This window comes from Tubulanus polymorphus, chromosome 3 (assembly GCF_964204645.1).
Source record: "Tubulanus polymorphus chromosome 3, tnTubPoly1.2, whole genome shotgun sequence".
In the NCBI taxonomy this organism is placed as follows: Eukaryota; Metazoa; Nemertea; class Palaeonemertea; order Tubulaniformes; family Tubulanidae; genus Tubulanus; species Tubulanus polymorphus.
Window position 1 is genome coordinate 6878907 of NC_134027.1, and position 24117 is coordinate 6903023.

Here is a 24117-nt window from a genome sequence, read left to right on the forward strand (position 1 = left end):
ATATATGTGTCTTTAAGATTACCACTTTCGAATATCTCTTACACATTTATGTATGTTGTAATTAATGAAGAAATGCATGTGTGCATTACTATGTTAGTTTTCATATAGGCGACAATGGTATAATGTACTGCCTTACTGAATACATATGTGTCACCACTCTTTACAAAATCACTACAAAGACTTTCCATAATAAAAAATTCAGTCGTTTTCATATCCTCCAGACATTGAGCAACGTACATAAAAGGTAGAAGTGCTGCAGGCATTTTCATATCGACAGTATTTCAATAGGTGCTTGTATTTTGAGAGACTGAATATGCGAATAGGCCACCCATCTCGAGGCCTATTTTTTGGTTCATTAATTAACGAGGATCTTATAGTGAGTTCAGTATAGATTGTTTATTCGAAACAGTTCACCACGAAGATGACTTATCCTCCCGGGAATGAGAAGCTATATCATTGACAAATACGAAGAATTTTTTTATTTTTGGTCATCTCTATTTTTAGGAATGATATATCGAATTTGCCTTGTCCATTATCCAATAAGAAATCATAATCTAACCCGGTCTCCGTCCATATCAGATATATTCAATGATATGATTAACTTCTATGCAGTAACCGGTCAATATTTACCCTTAATGATTGGCCCGAGAACGTTGCTGGTATAACGTCTTAGCAATACCTGCTAACTGACATATAGGTCATAACTATTATGCTGTATCGATTTACTTGTACAGGTGAATTCCAGTGGTATGACTATTACTACTTCTATTACAAAAGTACTGATTAATTGAGAACCGTGTGTGAAAAAAACTATGCTACGTCTAAGACTTCCTCATTTTTTGACATCGCTATTAAAAGCATTTCGAGACAAGGAAACTGACACGGCACACCTATTATGGTTTAATGGCGTATTTCGTAACATTCGCATGGTAATGACGACTGGTGGAGTGTTTACAGTGTCGCTGTTATCTCAATAACAAGATCTTGTCACAAGTTTCTACGCACTCGAGCTACCAGGGTTATTGCTGAATTCGCATGAGTTGTAGGTCATTCGCTGCAAACTTCATCACTTTTGATGCATTTCGTATGACCAACGATGATGATATTATCTAGGACCATCTTTTTGCCATAGATAATTCAAGCGATGGTGGTGCTTCGATTTCAGAATTCGTATCTCATAAGGCCTAGCCATTTGATTAATTATCTCCCAGCTTTAGCCCCCGTTTAATATAGTACCAAAAGATAACTGCTTCCAAGGACTCCATATATCAGCTAGTGTCACTGGCAGATTACCATAAATAATCAAATTTCCACTAGACTTTAAAGTCTGTTGATTCAATTTAATGTTCCCATTTTAGCTAATGGTTTCTGAATCCACGAGGCAAGATCGCATTCAATTAATCATAATCGCCTTTAATGTCTTAGCGTCTTTTCACTTATAATATGATTGTTCTCACCTTTCGGTCAACGTGTTTAACTAGTAGAAATATTCGAGGCCACTCACGGATCATCCGTGAAATAGATAGGCCCTAAGGCATTATTTTTACTCCTTTTATAGGCCTAGCTGGTTTTCTATTTGAATACCCTTATTTTTTGTGCTTATCATATTTTTCCAGTAGTCAGCTGCAATTACTTGCATTCGGTGGGTGAATGTGTATCGGGGGTTTATATTGCTACTGCCTACGTGAAAAGAGTTTCCAATAGCTACCGGGTTGGAGGCTATTTCCTTTTCCATAAATTGGATTTCTCCAATGTGTCGAGGCTATAAAAAGACCCATCGGTAGTAACCTGTATGCTAAATATCAGGTCGGAAAACTGATCTGTTCTATTATCTCGTCCCAATTATTAAGGTTGGAACATTGAGGCCGATATGGATGGGAATATTTGTCACAGCCTGTATGGTAAGTTAATAAAAGGTAATGTGATCAACCACCTCTGTCATTTCAATGAAATGCCTGTCCAGGATGTGTGACAACTGCCCCTACATTATGAGACATTACAGCAATACCCCCCTGCTAGATAAGATTGAACCAATTACCATGGAGTCATCTTTCTATTGTAACCAAGACTGAACTTTCATTATCAGTACCATTGCAATCTAGATAACATCTATTAATCATTATGTTATTAATATTTCTTATAGTTATGTATACGATGTATATGTATACTGTGTATATATTTATTGAACTATCTACTGGAAGGTAAGTCCATAAAATGCACCCTGTTGTTTGGTATTCAATGCGTATTATTGCCGCAGGGATGTTTTATGCTATTATGGACTTCGTTGGACTAACTTGTTTTTGTTGCTAATTGTGTTTTCCGGTCAGTTATTTTCGATGTCTAAGTTAGTAGTGGGTATTTAGGTATTCCATTGCGGAATAAGCTTTAGAAATATTTATTGGTACCGATGTAGGTAATGTTATCCGTGCAGTGCATATCCAGTCGGCAATAGCAAGTGCAGGAAGTTTTTAGAATTCTAAAAATACTTACCAGATATAAATGAATGTGTATTGTATGAAAGAAATGAATTTTTTCTTCCGTCAGGGCTAAAATTCAAATTACGTACGCTGTAAGTTAATACAGTAGGCCTTATTCATAGCGAATTCTGTACGTTTTCTGATTAACAATTCGAATTCAAATGGCTTTCAGGTTTTCGTAAACTAGTTTCGTGCGGCACTTAATGGCTCATTTCACTTCATCTAGTGTTGTCAGTCTCTGTGGAAATTCGCCGTGCACAGCCATTTGTTTTACCTCCGGGGACATTCTGAAACAGTTGACACTTGCATGTATCGTTAGCACTGATTGCAGCTTAAATTCTTTGCGAGGAAAATCGGTTTGCCTTTCTTTCTTTTTGCGACCAACTGCAGACTTACGTACTGATCTAGCGATGGAATCAGAACTATTGCACATTGACTGCACGTCTTTATTAGGAATTCCCTCGGCAATATACCTACGATGACGGGAAGCGGATATTAGATCTACGCTCCTCGGCGTCGGACCGGTATGCTGGTACCGTAACAAACTCGGCGTTAACTTGATTCAAAAACTCCCAAATGTTCCTCGAGTCATTTAGTCGAGTTTCCTGTAATTCATCCTGCCATTAAGAAATTTTGTTTCAAGTTTCGAAAGCAACATGCTTTGGATTGGAATCGCTGAGCGCGCACATCTTGTGTGTGATATGAATTAATGTTTGTAGCGGACGAAAAGCCATTCACAGAAAATACTATGAAAGGCTGTCATATGTTTTGAGCAACTCCTAATGGCATTAATCCGTTCTGATGCAATTTTCTTTCCTGAGAGCTGCTTACGTTAATAAGAGGTCTTGGCATTTTAAAGTTTTAAAGCAGGTGGAGTTGAAAGCTATATGGTTAATTTCCTGATCATGTATTACTTCAGCTAATTGATTTGTTGGCTCAGTATTCTTTGTTGTTGTTATGTCGCGATCGAAAAAGCTTTCGGAATATTGTCGTTTTCTAAGGTACCACTTCAACGCTATTGATATCTACTAAAGCAATTGGCTCAACTAGTTTTCATCCAATTCCACTATTTATTCCGTTTATTGAACTATCGCTTGTAGTCCTTGGAACATTACCTACTCCATTATTCCCATTCAATTTCATTTTTCTTTGGCATTTGCTTTTCGATGTTTCGAGTAATTGTTGTGATTGGTTGGCTGGCTGGCAGGCAGATTTGCTAGGCTGCGATTGATGCCATGTTTTCTCTTTATTCTTATCTGGTCGCTGAGCGTCGGTGATTGCGGTTACGAACGGAAGACTGACACAACAAGGATAATGACTCCCTGTGGTATTGACGGCATACGTGACATTTTTTTTTCGGGTTCATATCCTGGGCAAAGATTGATGTTGCTATCATAAATCCAAACGCAGCAAAAACTGTCTGTATTTATGAATTTTTCGAAATGGCCATTCATCAGCATTGTCAGGCAAATGGCCACTTTGAATCCCCTACCGATCGTATCCCTATTGGACTTATAGCTTGGCAATTTGTTTCTGTATCGAAAGAGTTACCCCGGTAATTGGCCTCGATGAAAAATGCTGTCGTTAAGAAAATGAATAGTATGACTATTTTCCGCCAGCAACTTTATTTATGCGCCACATGCACATTTCAGACGTTTGGACAAGTACAAAGGCGTTTAGTATCATTTTCGTTAAAGCCTTGTTAAGGCTAATCGATGAATAACGGCTTTAATGACTAGAGGGAAATAAGATATAAGACTTAAGGCTGTTAGAAATGGTACGACAAGAATAGACAGGAAATATTCTGAAGTATTGACGGCGGCGTTGTACCGTATTTGTAGTGTGAACATATTTATCTGTTCATCATTAATTGATTCCTGATTACTCTGCTGGAAATCAATTTTCGCCTACAAATGTCATATTACATAGGATCACCACTTCCCATACACCCATTGGTGCATGATATTAGATCTGGCTCGATGAAATTAACACCCGTCCTCGTTAATGGTAGATATCGTTGTCATCAGTCGCTTGTTGGTGTGTTCGTAGCGCTGCTTCTGATACATCACGACTAATACCTCCGGGCAGATTATTGAGCAATTGTCATCTTTGATTGTCTAGAATACCTTTTTCTTTGAAGAAGGGTAAAATTATGTATGATTGTCGTTTGAAATGGTTGTGAGTCGATAGATGTTGCGTTTAAGAACGTTCGATGCTCGCTGTGAATTTCTCTGATCAATGCAACAATAATGTCTGAGGGGAACATCTGGATCGTCGGCTGTCAGAGAAAAGAAAGTCAGTCGCAGGGATTTTCAGGACCATCGCTATCATCTTGATAAAAAAAATCACAAACATAACATCCGATTCTAACACTGTAGTGTCATGAACCTAAAGTAGAGATAAATCTAAGTACTGGCCTATGGAAGGAATTTGTTTGATTTTTATCGCGAATTGGCATGAACATACTTATAAGTCAAATTTGCTGATTCAATTCAATTTAAGATTTAGTGCTACAAAGTACTAGACATTTCTAATCAGTAATTAGGATGGCAAGATCGTCATTGTTGCTGCTTTGAATAATGGACTCCATTTTAGAATCCATGTTTGAATTGATGAAATCAGGCATCATCATTGACTGGAGGCTGAGAAATTTCATTCTTGTTTTTAGTATTTTACAATGGAAATCTTTTTCGAGTTTGTATGAAACAATCATGGCAATCTGTACGAAGTTTCCAGAAGTTTCCATTAATGCAGTGACAATCTCTTGCTGGGTTTGGTACCTTATTGAATCGCAAGACTGCCACAGCACTGTGTTCCATTTAGTAGACCATGTACGCAACTATTCGTGCATCACTATTATCTTTATCCAGTCAGAAATCATGTTTCATTCGGTCAATGATTTGTCCACTAAAGCATGTATGAAAATCTCATTCAGTCGATAGACCATGTGGCGTTGCTGGGCATCTCCGCTGCTGTGCCAAGGCATCTACCATCAGGGTCGAATCTCGTATGATGCTGTAACTCAACTGGGTCCATCTGTTGATGGAATAAGCTCAGTACTAAATAGATTACCTGTCTGGAATTATATGAATATGCCTCTACCTTCTGATGGGGTTAGCGAGAGTTTGAATAGTCCGGATAACTAGCATTATCGTAGCAACTTCGTTGTGTGTTGCGCTAGTTGTAATAATTCATGGCTGATAACTTTGCGTGTTGAATGAAAATATGAAGCACGATGATGTGTTCATGTCTCCGCTGCTGCTGTTATCACAACACCGAACCCTTATCACCGAGGTAATTTTGACATGAGACTGTAGCTTGTGATTTGTCAACCGAATTTGACCCCTCTTGGGAATTTATACAAACTTACTAAGATGCCGAAAATCAATTTTCTTTTGCTACTGATCAGAGGAGCTTCATTAACGGTAATGGTAAGTTATACTTTCATCATCTAGCATCGGGTATCAACTGCTTGTTGATCGGTTAAATTCAATTCTTTAAACCTGGCTGCTGTGAATTGTTTTTGAAGTGGTTTGGAAATATCAGTCATCTGTATGCCGTCCCTGCGTGTTAGCCATAGTGCTTTATGGTCCGGAAGTTTGGTGTAGATTGATTGGCTGCCGTTATTGTGTGCTAATGTTTCTCATAAATCGTGGACACCCGTTTCACTTATATGTCAACCTTGCAATGCCATCTGAACGGAACCTGTACCGTTCCATTATTAGTCTTTTCATCATGTTATATTACTGCAGTTCTTTCGGTTTTTACTAGGTATTTTCTCGTCACGCGAGACGTTTATTGTTTTTCGAGGATTGCAGTCTATTAACGTATATATTACCAACGCAAGGTTACTGTACCTAGGCCTCAGACTCAGATTATACCTCGAAGCCCAGCCAATTCATGTAGATTTTATTAAGTCATACACGATATATTTTTGTTCTCAAAAGCTTTGAATTTGAAAAGATAAACAGTAGACTGCACTGAAGACGCACCTTTCTGGGCTGTAAAAATGTATCTCAACTGTATTGGTTCAAAGTGTCAATAACATCATCCCATTTCTATTCTGAAATCATTGATTTAATTAAGAAAACGCCGGGAATTCTGTCAAGTGGGAATGCTGAGGTGAAAAAGATTGAGGTGGGGGAAATGACCTGTAAGTAGACACAGATGGAAGGATATTTTCTCACTATTCAATCGTTTTAGAGTATTGGTTGAATATCAAATTATCTCCACGGGAAACCTGGAACCAGATACACCAATAATCTTTCGCTTCTTCGTTGTCATAACTGAATCAGACCTTTCACATTTCAAAATGAAAGCAATTTTCTCTTCTGAAGAGATATTCTTCTTTTCCATGCATTTCTGTGATTGTGTATCGATCACTTTATCATATATCATATTATCCATGCGGTACAGACTCTTCACAGTCTGTTGCGTTTTGTGATCAAATATCTCTGGCGAGCTCGCTACAGGCTGCTTCGCTCTTCAGTCGTGCGCTCGTTAAGACGAAAACCTTGCGTAAAAGGTTTTGTTTTATGCGCATGAATGCAGGTACTTATTTCTGATAAGAAATGAAATTTTATTTTGGAGCGACAGGTCGTGTAAGGTCTTATTCGTGAAGCTTTGATATCGTATGATCTTTTTATTTTTATAATACATTCGTATTTTTGCCACCAGTGGGTTATATTAGCCGCAATCACATCGAGAGGATTTGGCCCAGGCCTAATTGGCAAGGATCAGGCCCGAGTCAAATTTGGCCTGTGCCTAGAAAGTGCATTATTAATCACTCACTCGATACTAAACAATGCTAAAACAAATAGAAGTGAGTTATTTCCGGAATCTGTAGCATTTCACGTTTTTGGTCGGACCAAACAGGTATGGGCCCATATGGTACTTGTGTGAACAGTTCCTCTGAGCCAAATTTGGCACAAGCAAATTTGGTCCGTGCAAAAGACACTTGTGTGATGGCGGCAATTAGGCGTGGTTTTGGCAAAGTTTCTCAGCACTGTGTTTCTTGATATTTTGTTAGTCGAGACGCTTTTCATATATAGTTGAATACTAGAATACTACTTACTGAATACTTACTGAATAATCAGGTATGTTAGGAGCTTAGGTGCCGTTATCAAAAATAGGCATTTCATAAAAATGGTGACTCAAGTTTACCGTGGGGAGACATGTGGGTTAAAACATTCATTTGAAGTACATTTGAAGCTCTTATAGTTTTTCTAGGACATAGATTGAACAGTTCTTCGTCAAAATGCAAATTTAATGGCAGAGTTTCATGTGACAAATAGACATCGTAAGTAACATGTTTCTCAAAGTAAATACTATTGAAAGTAAAAGCATTCAAAGGGGTAACAAGTGAACCGATCAGACCGGAATATTGCTGGAGACAATGGATTATTTCGCTCTTTGGTATAGATGTGCATGTGCCAGGCTTTTCTTATCATCGGAAAATCTGGCTGTATTCTACAAATATTTGTGAACATGTTGGAATTCATTGATCTACAGACTAGTCTTATTCAGCAATAGATTATTTACTTACCGGCTTCTTCGGTATAAATGCTTACCAAAATAGATTTTCTTCACGGTTTACTTAATAAGCATCGGTAGAATTTGACAATGATTATTTCATTGGATTTATCATGAACTTTAGAGTACGTGGTTTTATCTAGTCTTTATTGAGAGGTCAAGTTGCTCAGTCTGCGTAGTTCTCAACCCCACCGTACTTCAGTAGTAAGATATCTTCATGTTCAATGTCTAATGCATAACTTGCTTAATGCCATTAGTAAGTCTCTGCTAAGACCTTGGGGCCTCGGCCTTGATTGTGTATACTTTTTGTGATAATCCCCTCATGGCATTTATTTCTTCGTCTGTTGGTATAGTTTAGCCATTCTAGTTTAACCACCTCTCTTTAATTGTATCAAAAACAATTGCAAAACCATTTCGCAACTCCAAGGAAGATTTGTGCTAAAACCCAGTTAGAAATCATCATCAGCACTTAGAAATGAAAATCAATCGCTGGCTAGAATAGCCACAATTGGATGTAGAAAAAAGAAGTTTGTTTCGGTTTTTATCGATATTATTTTCATAGAGTTTCATTCAGTAAACTACGTACGCAATGTGAGTTGGCATAGGCCTATATACGTCTTTATTCGTTGCAATTTCGGACATCTTTCATTAATACTGTGCCTCGAGGAGCTGTTCGACCGGATGAAACTAGCCGGTATTTCGCTGCTGCTAGTCGATTGAATCTTCTCGCGATTGATCGACGATTCCCGGTTTCTTTTCCCAGTTGTGCCGACATTTAATAGAAGCAGCCACTGTATCTAACATGGATTGTTGTATCGGAGCAAAGTAAGTTATATATTCTGTCATTTGTCAGCTCGCCACCCCCAGGGTGTGATGCAAGCGGCAATTTGTCGCCGTTCACGACTTCGCTCGCGATCTACTAGCAGTCGAATTCGAATGGAATGAATGTCGCGATGTCGGGATGCGGCTCGTCGTAGTCTTCCTTTCGGTGGTCGTCGTCGGCTTTGTATCTCGTCGACAACGCGACTGTTCGTGTTCGGTACACGGAAGCATTCTGAATGATAACGCGTTATTTGCGGCTCTCACGGCGCGATGATCATCAAGAGCTGTTTCTATGTGTGTAGATGTTAATGATCTATTTGATGACCGCTGATTTGCATATACGTTGATTAAACATCATTAACGAATGAGGGATATATAACTTTACTTGCTACGCTTGCCGTACAATCACCCATCAACTTCTCGAGGTATATTTCATTAATTGATGTCGTAAAGTTGTATGATTCTTAGATGAAATGGGGGTTGAATGGCGGTTAATTTCTCGTAACAGTAAATCCGTTTAATCTGGATTATTCGGAACCTATGTAGCACACGGTGGTACGGGTAAGTATTGGGTGAATAGTATCAGTATCGGGATGAGACTGATCTGGATAAAGCAGGTTTTGCCTGTATATTCTTCTACATCGCTGTTCAGTGTGGTTAGACCTTTCGAATTTAACTGATGTAAGCATTTTTTCTAAATATGGTCATTCAAAGGTCAAGCGTTCTTTTTCTGTCAAAATTGACATTAATAGCAAAGTTATAAATATTAAACGATGAAAAGACAAGTTCAAGCGTTTTTCTTCCTATTTTAGTTACTAGAACTGGTTGTGCCAATATCCAATGAGACAACTGATTGTTTTTGCTTATATATGTGTATATTCAGCCCATCAGATTTGATATTTGACGAAAATTATTTGACAATCAAAACAACTTTTGATGTTTTTATCGGAATTATGTCAAAATAAAGATATATTGACGGGTAAATGACGAGACAATCTGCCAGAAAATACAAACCATATACAATTGGAGAAATGTTTCCATGGCAACGTGACAAATACAAAAGTTGATGATAGTTCAATTAGACTTATGCTTTATAATCCCTTATTCAAACTGAAACCAAAGAAGCTGACAGAGTATCCGTCAGTGTGTCAGTACCATACTTTGCCACATCCGTCATGGCAACATTGGTTTAACTCTGAAAAATTCTGGAAAATAATCTGTAGTCAATCTTTTTTTGACAAATGGGAGAGGAAATATTGAAGAAAAAGAATTAGCAATTGAGATATGGTGTTCATGTTCATCGGTAAACTGTAAGAGATACATTTTTTTGAAAAAGTTCAGAAAGTGAAATACGAATGACGATATCCAAATGACAATACGCGGAAAAATGGGGAATTATTGATATTCTAGAGTAAAACAGTCAACTTAAATCCATTAATCTTAAATCTATTAATACAGTGAAATAGAATTTCGTGGCATCATATTTCGTTGTGACAAGATACCAGGTGAACCGATGTGCAAACGGTTCCTTCATATAGTACATTGAAGTGCAATATTTTGGTATGAGAAAGCTAAAAATGATGATCATTGTGTCTTGTAGGTTGTCGTTAATGATACCATTGATGTTGGTACTGAATAAGCACTAACTACTCATCATCGGATCATGTGAAATACGTAAGGACCCAACGACCGGTCGTTCGTACGTAAACTTATTGGATTATTTTCAATGCGTTAACACCACACGGATATCTCCACATGCGCCTCCCGTTCGACGAAATGGCACACGAGGAACTTGTGGCCGAGTTGCCGATGCTCGAGAAAATGCCGACGCACGAACGTTTGAAGTTGGCTAAAAAACGTCGCAGCCAACAGATGAAACGGTGGTATCAGTTCGAAAAACAAATGGAAAAAGAGAAAAAACGAAAATCGTCGACGACGAATAGTCTGCTACCAAATAAACGATCGAGTAAACCACAAGTAATCCCGCCACAAAAATCAGGCCGTAATGTGATATTCGTGAATAATATTATACTGTTAGAGGCAGCGTCGAGAAACGATATCGAAGAAGGTAAGATTTGAAATATGATATTGCCTCCGTTTTAATCCCATGCTAGAATCGGATTGTCGGGTTGGGAAAAATACATCAACAAGAGACGAGAGTTTTCAATCGTCCTCGCCTTGTGTTAGGGTAGGCCTTACACGCAGTTTAGCCGCGATCACGCGGAGATGATTTGTCCCGGAGAGGCTCGAGTTAAATTTGGCCCTTGAATAATTAGAGTGTGTTCAATTCACAATGCAATATTTTGACCCGTGCTAAAATTTGGCTCGGGTCTGGTCCAAAATTTTTGGTCTGTCAAAATTAGCCTAGGCCAAACAGACATGGCCCATTTGGCACTGGTGTGAACAGTTGTTCCTGGCCGAATGTGGCCCAGACCAAAAAATGCGGGTGTGATAGCGGCTTTTGTCTTTGACCTTATCCAAGCCAGCTCCATCATATCATCGATTAGATTCGTGAAACCTGGAGTCAGTCATATTAAGCGCTAACCTATAAGACTTTCCGAAATTATCTGAAAAAATAATGAATATCAATATTCATTAAAGCTTTTCGTGTGGGAAATTGGATTTAAACTGAAAAATCTATGAAGATGAACACACTCGATCATCCAATTTATCAATGCATTAATGTGATTATCTATGAAGACTATGTTACCAGACAGGAATGTTCCAGTATGTAATTTCAATATCGGCTCCATCAGATCATCTGGTCATCAATACAGCTGTGCTGGGTCATCAGACACGCTTCGATTAATTGGAAGATTATGTATGATTCTATCATCATTAATCAGTATCATATGTATGGTTACAAAAATTAAATAGATAATATGTTGTTTCAGTTGAATTCCCTGGGTGACTACAAGATAGACTAAGACTGTGTGGACATTTCATGTCTACTAAGAGTCAATGACCTAGAGAGAATGTGAAATACCCTGAAACCAATTAGAGCGATGCTACCATATCAGGACTACCTTTTCAACAGTCGCAAGTGTAGTGACAGGTAGTCCATTTTCTGAACTGAAGTCTCCTTACCTGTGGATCTTGGCCCTGGAGACTTGAGTTTATGTGTCAGGGGATGTCTACACCGATTACGAGAGTAATCATGGAAGTAGTCATTGCTTTCATCATCGTCATGAGAATGAAGCTTTGTGTCTAAATGTTTCATGATCTTTATAAACAGCTTTACAGTGCTATTAGCCATCTCTTCAGTTGCACCTTAATCTGTCTTCAAGATTATTATAGTCAAATCCAAACATTAGACATGTCCAAAGAAATGTATGTAGCCTGATGTTTTTCACCGCTTTTCTGGACGAACATACATGGACATACCTGGCATGCTCGGTCAAACATAATCAGCCGAATTTGCATGTGGATTCACCCAGTTAGCTGCTTTACAGTTGAATTTTTTAATAGTTTTCTGTTTCTAGTTTTACAATTCATCATTTTACAAATGGATGGTTAAGAAATTGTCATTAGGCAATGAGATATGACTGACGACAACTTGTAGATCTGAGACTGGTACTGAATGAAGAATGTAGCCTATAGGCTGAAATGCATGCATGATGAAATTAATTAGCGTGCGTATAAATAATTACGTTCAAGATGTCGATATTTGTAAATATCCAGTGTCTCAAGAGATGCGCGATGAGTTTCATAAGACAGTGTGTATAGTTCATTTTGAGGGGATTGCTTCATCAAGCCACACCCAACGATGAACTGTCATGAACGTGACTGAAATTTTTGTAAGCCTTCCATGTGGTCTGAAATGTGACAACTCGTCGTTCTATTTTGGTATGATTAAATCAGCCGCGTGAGCCACATATAGTAATTAATAGAGATTTCAGGCACGTGATTGAATATTGTTTTGACCTCTTCGCGTTAATGTTGAACTTTGTAACATCGAAGTGGGGAATTGTCGTCGATTACTTGTAACATTGTTGATATGAATGCCGAAATTCAGACTAATCAAAAGCGGAATGCTAGATCGTTTGCTGCACGAGTTCTTGTCGATGGTTCATCAGTCTTTTTACGTATATTGCGAGGACCCTTGTGTTACGATGTACAAAACTCCCTTTTGTTCGTAAATGAAGATTAATTTTACAGCAGTTTTGTGAACATAACTCATCCAGTTTACACCCATTACTATCGATAATAGCTACTCTATCGGGTGATAAAAAGCATCTCCATTGACAACGAAATTAGAATGATAAACTGTGCGGGTTGTTAATTTCACAATGGTGGTTCTATATAACCGTTAAGTGGGATCGCCAACGAGAAAATTAGCTATTTTGTAAATATCGGACTCTCCGAAAAAACTTGTCTGCACGTATTACATCCGGCACAGGCTTTATGGTGTATCAACAATTTCATCGTACAGTTAGTTTGAACAAGTGATGGTAGATGATGAACGCACCGATCTTCTCTAATCGCCACTGTCATAAATTGCTGCTTCCGTTTTTTGTTTGGGTGTATTTTCTTGCAATGAGTTTTTGCTTGGAGTCAGTTTTCCAGACGCCACAGTTCAGGATGCATCTTTCATTAACTCGCGCAACTTGTTGTTGCTTCCTTTACAGTGTAACATAAGGCTTCTTCGGTCTCAATTTTTTTCCCTCACATTCGTTTGAAGTGTTTATTATTAATACATGATCGTATATAATGGCATTCTGTCGCTGTAAGTATGTTGTCAAACACCATGAGCCTCCCTTTGTATGTCAGCCTCAAAGAAGAGACAATCTTGAACTACTGCTTGGATCCGATGTTGAACAATATTGATATTCTGGTTCTATGAAAGAGATAGGTAAGGCTGATAGAAAGTGATAAGCATTTCATCCTCATATTTAGAGACATCGTTGTATGGCTGACAGTAGAATGAAATGTAGGTAATAATCCCCCCAGAAAACTTCGATAGATTTCAACAAGAAAATTAACTTTAATAAATTATTTGACGCCTGCGAAAAAATGTAGAATTTCTGGGAGAAGCTAATGTGGAATTGCAAATTTGAAATCGAAGTTTTAAGAAATTTGGGGAATTATGAGATTTGGCGATTGGGTAGATGATACAGTCTTCAACTGGTCTAATTTTAAAAAAATTGTCAACTTGTGACCGACTTCGATTCACTTTTGCCTCTAAGCTGGTTTGCAACCTCATTACCTCCATGGTTGAAGAAAGAGTTCTTTGGATGTTTGCTTCGTCATGACGTTGAGCATATCGTGTAGCCAGCCGGCCCGGTCCTGGGGCCCGGTTTGGCTGTCACTCGATATCCTAGACTTGAGTCTGGGTTGAAGTAGACATTGTCATTTAAAGAACTTATTCATGTTATTCTGTATGAATTAACCGTGTGTCTTGTATTTTGTATTTTCTTATTTTAAGATTTGTAAGTTTTTTAAATTTTATCCCGGAATTTCAATGTAATAATGATCAATAAAGTATTGAATTGAATTGTCACCTTATACACATGCCATCAATGGACGCGGAGCCGTATATGACAGCTGTGCTATTATAAATTGCTAATCTCATGAAACTTGCATACCCCTTATATCGAACATATTTTCTAAAACATTTGAATATTGAAATTATATGTTAACACGTTTTTATATAGATCGCTTGTAGCCGCCGATGAAATTCACGCCGGCCCTACTCAGATCGTAGATAGCTTCGTCATTCCACTAGCATCCCCATGTCAGGGTCTGACTTTTATATCAGACTTCCGAATCGTGTATACATCCGCCATTTAACCGAATAATCCGATTTACTTATCATTTCTATTTATGCCTGCCGCTCCTGATATAATCATACATCCTTTACTATTACAATACGTCTTCTCATGATATTCAATGCAATATAACATTTCGACGTTCAAATAGACGTCATTATATAATCAAAGGGAGCCATTCTACATCTTTATCAATAATATTTTGCCAAATAGCTTGTATGTGTACACATAAACCTGTGACGTTTTGCACATCGATTTACGGTTGTCGTTTGTAAAATGACGCTGAATGGTTAACATTGTTTAGGTTTCATAATGGTAACGTTTTATAAGGCGTCAAAAAATTTCAAATTTTCCGTTGTGTTGGTCGCAATATTTACCTTGGATAATCTGTGACTTAGCAAGCTGCATGCATCAAAAATGACATTATCATAGTTTTTAAAATTTCTATGAAATAACATAGTTTGATACTAATTTTAAAATATCTATGTACATACGTATTCCTTGATATTGGAGGGGGGGATTTTTATCAGTGGGTTTTTTTTACCTAGGTTGGATATATTTACCTTGTGCAATTTTTACTGGGGAGTATACCTGTTACCCAGTGCAGTGTACTATTCCATGTTTGATAGTGGTTATATTAATTTAAAGAAAATGTCAAGACAAGTCGAATGCGGAAATTAATAATTTTTCCAGGTTGTTACTCGGGTTCTCAGGTGGTTTTGCATGCCAAGCGCATTATGCAGTAACTACTGGTGCTGCTTGAACTGACACCACAGAATCCATTCTTCCACCAATATTTCCAGAATGTCTGTATCGTCGACATTAACAGTTGTTATAGTGATATCCCTTCTGTGGGTTAGGAGTATAACCTGCAGCCACGGATAATCAAATGCTAATTCCACAAAGGTTACAGAACTGGAGGCAATGCACGCGATATCCATGTTTTCACTACTACACCTAATCTTCAGCCAAAAAGAGATACAGGGTGTACATGGCCATATTTTCTAGGAGTATTGCACTGAATGTGAATGGCAATCTGGCTTTTTGGATTGATAGAACTTGTCTCTTGGGACTGGAAATCTCGGCTGATAGATGCAACTGTTTTCTAATGCAGGTTGATATCCGTCGCGCCGTATTTGACCGAATCTTATTTCATGCTTCTTATCCGAGTCAAATCACCTGAAAATGAGCTTAGATCCCGTTCGGTGATTCCAACGAAGGTATCTAGATGCACGACATGTCCCGGTGATACTGGAGGGCTTACGTTGCTGTGATTTATTGCCTAGCAAGTGATGAAGATTGTCCATTTAATCTACTATTGGCGGCCTAATGGCTAACCTAGAAAAGTACACATGGCTCAATGGTTGAAACATTGGTGATATATGAGATCAATGTTGCCGGAGTGGGCTGAAATTAGTCTTACCTTTTTCTTGTGTGTCCTGATGACTGTTCAGATATAAGTACTACTTATAAGTTCACCGAAGCGATTGATTCCTTATGGGGCTCGCTTACATAATGAGACGCCGATGGTTTCTTTTATACTCGAGGACGCAAATTATGCTGTTGGTTGCGGGATTTTTTATCAGGGTTTTTCTGCTGCTTTCGCTTAAAACCCAGTTTAGCGATCATGTTATATCACTAAGTTTTGAGAATTTAATTTAAGTAGCAGCACTGAATCGACGAAATAGAAGAGTTCATTCACTAATCGGCAATGAATGAATCTAAATAACTGTCAGATTAAGCAGGATTTTAGTTTTATTCGCTCTTCACTGCGTCTGCCTACGCGTAACGCCTTCACGATATTGAAATTTGATTACATCGGCAATCCAGAAAGTGTAGTAATTTCATTTCATCCATTTAGAAGCATCTATGCATCCGAACAAAATCCTGAGATTTCCCCCCTCCCCGTACGAGATGGCTTTAAATTCTATTGCATGTTGTATGATTCGTTAAATCCGTCCATTAACTTACTGCTGTTATATCAGGCAACGTATTTTAAATGTTTCCTGCATTTGCGCTTGACGTCGTTATTTAGAATTTGACATTGAAGATTGATGCGCATGAATAGAATTCTCAAAAGAACTTTCGTCTTGTATGTTGTCCCATGTGATTATCTACACATTCTCATGAAAACTTAAGCGCTGAATTTTTGCATCCCGGCGATGAAGTTATCTAAAGGACTACTGACTACGGAACTGAGATGTTGCAGTTTTTCCGCACCAGATAAAGCAGAGCAAGCACGAAATTGTAGCTGCGCGTATGCGTTTCTGGTAAAGGGCAGAGTGGCAATGTGTTGCATACGAAAATACTTAGCTAATGCCCACGATTGATCTCTTTTGTTGAAAAGTTTCTTCGTAGAGGATCACCATTTGTTACGAGGGCAAATTCGCGAGATAGCAGCGCGAGAGGTTATTCGTCGGCGTCACTAGTAACACTGATAATCCATCGTTACTATTTTCGCATTAATGACATTTACGCGCGATCGTTTGTGTTTTCTCTCTCTCAACATCGATTTACGATACTCGACGTATCGAAAATAGCCAAAGTTGTAAAATAGCACGGTTCGATAAAGTCTACATCGTTTGCGTTTAATGATAAATCAAGTATTCGTTTATCGGCGCTGCGCTGTCACACTTTCATCTATTGAAAGTTATGCAACAAAGCCCTCCCTCAGTAGACCTCGCTCCCTGCAATTTTTGCAGCATAAGCCGTGATTTGGCGTGGGTCAAATTGACCCAGATCAAAACCCAGTCAAATTTTATCCACGCCTAATTAGAGGGCGCTTTCACACCCCCCTCTCATACTTAACAATGCCAGCGTAACTGGCTATGTAAGCGCCGTATTTTGGTGAATTCGGCGCTAGCGAAATACGGTACTTCGTAAGCGCTGAATCTAGTGCGAACGCGGCTACAATCACTGATGAACATTGATAAATTGGTTTTGGCATTATATGAAGATGTCATTGAAAGATGAAAGCAACGGTAATCAACGTCACCTACAATATTTATCAATTCGTGAATGAGTGTGGCGTGAACTGTTCTACTGTAAAGATACGTTTTAGAAGATGTTTCTTTAGCCACCGATGCCGAATGACTGACTGAATGCTCCCGCGTCAATGAAGGCATCATCGTTTTGCGCTAGATCATCTAATGTTGTCTTAAATCTCCGATAAGCCGTGACTGAACCTTTTTTATGGATAAGAATCTGAATAACGTTCTGTTTCGTGTTTGTCAATTGACGACAATGAGGCCTCGACATTAAACCACATTCTGCGTTATACTTACATATAGTAAAACTGTTTGGCAATTTTCCATTCATAAAAAAAATCATGAAGCCAAACCTCGGATAACATACCTTTTATACTGATGTTTTAATGACTCAATGGTGGAATGTGATGGATTAGTCTGCTGAATTTTCAAGTTTCTACTGAAGATATGACTTGATATATTTCTTAAAAATCTCTTATCTTCATTTTCCATGTTCCCCGGAAGCAATTCTTTGTTTGCTCAGAGTCAGATGAAAGCCTCTCAGATGACTACTAGAATATGAAATTACTCAGATTACTTATGAAAAGTCTTGAAATTTATTGAATAGCACTTTATAAATTACTTAAATGAAAAATGAATTCAACAGAGATTTTAGATTTTTTTGTGGTCCAAGCTACTAGAGGCAGATCCAGGATTTCAGATACCAGGTTTAGGGGAAAATTACGCTGTGTAGGCCTACCATGTGATCAATAATTGAAAAAATCTTTCCCGTCAGATTCAATTTTCTGCGCTCTTCTCGAGACATTGTAATTGTGTAATGTAAACAGATGTGTGGCTGTTGATGATTAGGTGAACGCTTGCATCAATATTGTCGATGACCACCGCCTTAACACTCAACTGAGTCTACCCTGTCGTCGTATACTATACCTGTCATAACACATTACCTGTCAGGTTAATGGATTATATAGCCACATTACGGTTACGAAGGTAACTCGCCGAGTACCTCCATCAATCATATCTGTGGTACTAGCCTGATATACATATACGTATATATATATATATATATATATATATATATATATATATATATATATATATATATATATATATATATATATATATATATATATATATCTATCCCTTGTTCACCTGTTCTGGGGCACCATCAGCGATAGATCGTGGATTTATGCCAGACTTATGGTGTCCTGTAATGCAGTGTAATACTAGCAAAGTTCTTCACCCATTTATACGCCGCACTGAGGTGTAGACGCACTGAAAGGCACTGAAGATGCATTTTCGCCTCTATTCTCAACATTCTTCGTAAATTTGAACTGTAACCTTGAAAAATCTACGACGGCACCCCTACCAGTGTAACATTGCGCTGGTTCTGGTTTCAGCAATTCTTTGGCCAGTATTCCGGGGGGCTTACCATCGGTGAGAAATCTTAGTAGCTGTCAATTAACGGGTGTTCAGTGGGCTTTGCAAAGTGTACCGTTACAATTGATAAAATGCCATTGCTTTTACTCAAGGAAATTGCTAATACCTTTTATCACTGCAAGAAAAGCAACGCGGAAAATTCGCGGCGGTCGCTTTTGCTGATTGTATTAAATTTGATTTTCGCCTGCAACATTCTGTAAATTGTGACTTCTCAAGCAATTGATGAAAATTCCACAGATCGATTTCGGGCGCGTATTGCTTGTTTGCTCAGTTGATTGAGTTTTTCGTTTGCACCTGAACAGTCAGGCGGAATTTTGTTACTGGTCAGATTATTGCAAAAATGTCGGCCGCGCGAAATAAGATGAAACGTAATAACAATTTTTTTTCCTATTTGCCGGCTGTGTCTTTTGTGAAAGAGATAAAAATCGTCATGTTGGACATGTCTCTCTGCGGAAACGTTTTCAATATCTGCCATGTACGCTATTTCTTCGCTAAGTGAATGTTTTCACCGGATGACATAGACCTCATATTTACCGAATCCATCTGTGGTCCGCAAAATCGATGTGGCCATTCAATTTAACCCAAGGCGAATTATCCATGAACACGGATTTTCCGGCAAAATTTCAGTAATATGTTCTGTCATTACGAGTTAACTCGCTAGCCCGGAGACATGGCAGGGCATCGCATCGCTCAATTTGCACCTAATGTCCACGAATCGCTTCTGATGACTGACTTACCGGATAAGACCGGCAGGGATATGCAGATGTATCAATTTGCGAGAAAAACAGAAGCCACAGATGTTCAGTGTGAATGTCACCTAAGCGGATGATGTAATAATGGCAGCAGAAGAACTGGGTGAATGGTTAACCCTATTGAGATGTGAATTTCCACTTATTCCCGGGAAAAAAATCTAGGCAGTTGGAAATATGCTCACCATAGGGCTTCGGGCTTCGAGCTGAATTTTTAGCTCCGGCTGATATCAATTTGTCCCGCAAGTGACACAGTTGCCTGTTCATTCTTGAGTGGTTGTACCCCTTGTTTTGATCCCGGCAGGTGTGGTGGGGACACCGAATCAAAACGAATTAAATGAAATCTATCAATCAAATAAATATCAGGGTCAATCCCAATTCTAAGATAAAAAAGAACACGAGTTGGTGTTCAACAGGTTGGTGTTCAATTTGAAGGAAGTAATATGGTTGTAATGTATACATGTTATGGTTAACTCACAATTCATGTGAAATATAGCCGTTTGTTTAATTACAATCTATTCAAGTGATAACGTACTAGCTCTGATGTACTAGCTCTGATTGTGATGCCGGTGATTATTTGCGCATTACCTTGATGTACGGTGAGTTTGTAATTATCGCTGGATTTACTTCAATAATGCGACAAATCCATCATATCGATGTGTTTGGTATCAATAGCCGAGAGAGTTGACTCCCTCCGGCTCTGCGCTGTTGAGCGCGCATGAAACGCGTGTAGATTGTACACATAACGCCAGTACACTACTGGCTCAATTCAAATATGTGCCTCGGCTTGTTTGGTTTCTGTTTTAATTTCCTGTGCTTCCGCTACTCGACCGATTTACCAGGCTCGACATTCGCGTCGATGATGGTATGAATTCGCATGTACACCGGATAAAAACTTACCTCGGCTGAGATGAGCTACGACGTATCATAGAAATCCGGAAACACTTCGTATCAAGATACGTATCGTATGGTCCTTTGAGGTAGTCCCTTCGTAATCGAAAAGCGATTTAAAGCAATTCTACTGGTAGATAGTTTTTTGTTGTTGATAAAATCTCCCCTATCAAATTGAATGAGATCGCGTCGTAGCGCTTAACACTAAATCATCTATTGGAAAATGTTAAGACTAAGCCTGTAATTGCTTGTTAATTCGATCACCAGCTAAGCGAACCAGTGATAAGCTTATCTTACGTAACGAAGACAGACTCGGCACTAATGGAGTTATTGTGTTAGGAATATGTCCATAAACGATTTCATGCACCGGTGACGAATGTTCTAGTTTCAAATTAAAGTGCCGATCAGTTTACAGTTATCATGTGCGCCGCGAGTGCCGATCTTGTAAGTTAAGAGACACGTTACAACCACTCAAAACCTGAGAGAACTCGCCGACTTTGAGCGAAATGAATATCATCGTCCACAAAAAGGGACAGGATTTTTATTTACTCCATATTGTCAGTCAATTGGCAATAGGCCTGATATCATTTGTATTGATAACATCCTGTAACCCAAGTGTAACTACAGATTTATACGCAGTTGATAGATTTTATTTGATACTTCTGTCTTGATGATCATTGCTAAAGATATTGGAAACTGGAATGTCTTTTTCTCCACTTGGAAGTCGTAACCCTTTTCCAACGGTAGATCTATACGTAACTAAAAGATACATTTTGTGTGATATTTCTTTCTTGTTTATCATTATTGAAGACATTGAAAACTGGAATGACTTGTTATCTGCTTCACGGGTGTAAAGACATGTTTCATAGTTTTTGATAACTCTTATCTAGCAAAATTGATAGTGAGATTAATGCTATATGAAAAAAGGTCAAGGTCTTTTAATGGCCAAAGCCATGTATTCAACCTATCTGTACCGAACAAGGCCTGATCTTCGTAATGTGTTTGCTGATTGGCCGCTAAATCGGTTTAGCAGACAATTGGTCATCTCTTATACAGAAGACAAAAAGTAGCATCCCCCACGGATAATGTACCTGTCATTCTCGATATTTCATTCTCTGATACTGTCTGACGTTACGGCTGCACCAGCTCTCATGAGTGAATTTTTTATGATGCCAAGCAGCATTCACGATGCCATTTATCACTTATATTGACCTCCAACTACAACAATTATGCTCTTTACACATTTCCCAGTAGGCTGGTGACAAAACGCTCAGCGCATTTCATCATTGGTGACCACAGTTCTAGATAAAAGGCTACTAATTTGCATTATCTTTTTCATTACAGTTCATAGTTTGCTAATGATGGGTGTTAGTCCAGATGTCACGAATGAAGATGGTCTTACAGCTCTACATCAGGTGAGAGAATCAAACTTACGAATAACTGTATACATTATGTATAAGTCTGATCCGTTATCAACGTTATTTAAATGTGATTGCAATTCTGGATCCCAACTGGGCATTTATCGGCTTAAAATCCATTTTCCTAAAAGGGATGAAATTGGATACAACTATCTCAGGAGAGACGATAATAGCTCTAATTGATATAACTATTTTTCATAATTTTCAAATTTGTTTACATTAATTCCGCAATTTGAATGGTGCCATGGAGAAAATCCTGCCGTGTTATGATAGTTTAGTCATAATACTACCGTCTTGTCACAGACGGCTGTGGTTATCCACAATTACTTGATAACCACAGCCGCGCTCACGGAAAACTTACACCTATTCTAATTCGATTTCAATTGTGATTGGAAATTTGACGATGATGTGCCAAAAAATTTCGATGAAAAAGATATCTGTCATCTGGATTATATTCATTCCAAATAATAAGAGTGATCACGCAAAAGTTACGTACGTGGTTTTGCAGGCCAAATAGAATTTACGGTGTTCCTTGTCATGCTGGTGGTAAATTCTGTCTTAAAGATAATCCTCTGTGGAGCGTTATCTCTCACTCAGATAGATGATATAATTAGTTTAGTGGTATGGCATCAGGCTCTGCCCCCTCCCCAAAGTTGTTAATGTTTTTTGCTGACCATGCATTAGATCTAATTACTGGTCGCCGGTTTAGTTATATTAGTCTAAATAGCCCTTGGGATTTTTATCAGTTCATGTAGATTCCAGTCTTGTATCTAACGCATCTACATGCAGGCATCCTTATTCTCAATCAGGTAGTTATGTTCAATGCACTCACCTAAATAAAGTAATCGAATCAATCGCTGCGATCACATGAGCATTTTGGCCCGGGCGTAATTTGGTGCGTTAAATCATTCACATAGCCAAAAATATCAGACCAGGTCGAGCCAATCTTAGCACGGGCCAAAGTCGTCTCCGTGTGATCGCGGCGCATGGCACACAGTCATTCCAACCAGGTGGAAATTGAACGCACCGAGATGCCAGCCGGGAATTTGCTCGAGATTGTTCGGTTGGTTATTTCGAACGTGACTCCATTTTCATTACGGCATGGTTGTGTAAACTATTTCAATGCTATCAATACCACAGTCGACTGAAGTGATCGCTGAATCATCAACTAATAAATGTTTTCTTTAAGTAAATTGAATTGGGATTTGATTTCTTTGCTGCGCGCTGCGTGTTCAAGTAGTCGTCACTGCTCGGCTGTGTTTCTCCAGTTTCGAAAAATCAATTCTCACCCACTGGATTAACAGATTTTCTGACAAATAGTTTTCCCAGGGAGAGCAAATATTAGAATGGAAAAGATGTAAAAGCATTTGTTGAAATTCAGTTTTTAGCAAAATCTGGATCAGATTTTGACTGTCCGATTTATAAAGTTGTCAAATACATTTTATTGAGTGTTCAGAAAAATTTCATTTGTTTTCTTGGCCTACATCACATATTTTCATCCTTTTGCGCCTTTTCTAATTGGACAAGGCTTCTTGGTCAGTACCCGGGCTGTCGGTTTCAGATAATGATGATGATATCCTATTTGTGCAATGAATTTTTTCCGTGTCTTGAAAGATTTGTTTATCATGGGAATTATTGGTTGCACTGTTCATCCGCAGTTATTCTCTCATAGCACGGCCAATTGGTCGCGATTTATAGGGGTCATTAATCTATATAATGCTAGCTGTACAGAACACAGTCACGACACTTATCTTTATGTCCCCCACTTCCCATACATTCTCTTAAGTATAATTTATTTTGTCGTGATAATTATGTCTACCACTTGACCTCGGACTGGTAAAAACACTTTCCGTTCACTGATTTAGTTCAGTTCGTTTTGTAGCCCATGCTTGACCAATAAGCCAGTGAATTCACTCTACATTTGATCTGGAATTAGTTCCTTTATTGGAGATGACAACAAAACACTTGCACAGAAGTCAGAATGATGAAAATGGCAATTCAAGGCTCCTGACCCCTAGCCAATGGCTAAGGCCTAG

The 24117-nt window shown here is 38.5% G+C and overlaps 1 protein-coding gene across 6 annotated transcripts in view; it reads left to right on the forward strand.

The window, feature by feature from the left end:
* LOC141902560 (uncharacterized) overlaps positions 1–24117 on the forward strand; it is a 42459-nt gene that overhangs the window by 2885 nt on the left and 15457 nt on the right. For 5 of the 6 annotated variants that reach the window (XM_074790345.1, XM_074790348.1, XM_074790346.1 and 2 more), the window contains exons 2-3: positions 10432–10899; positions 22008–22078. In XM_074790345.1, coding sequence (XP_074646446.1) covers positions 10587–10899; positions 22008–22078 — 384 coding nt within the window. In that variant the 5' untranslated portion in view covers positions 10432–10586. Of the gene's footprint in view, positions 1–10431; positions 10900–20251; positions 20367–22007; positions 22079–24117 lie in introns of those variants that run through there. The other variant, XM_074790350.1, reaches the window with a different exon arrangement.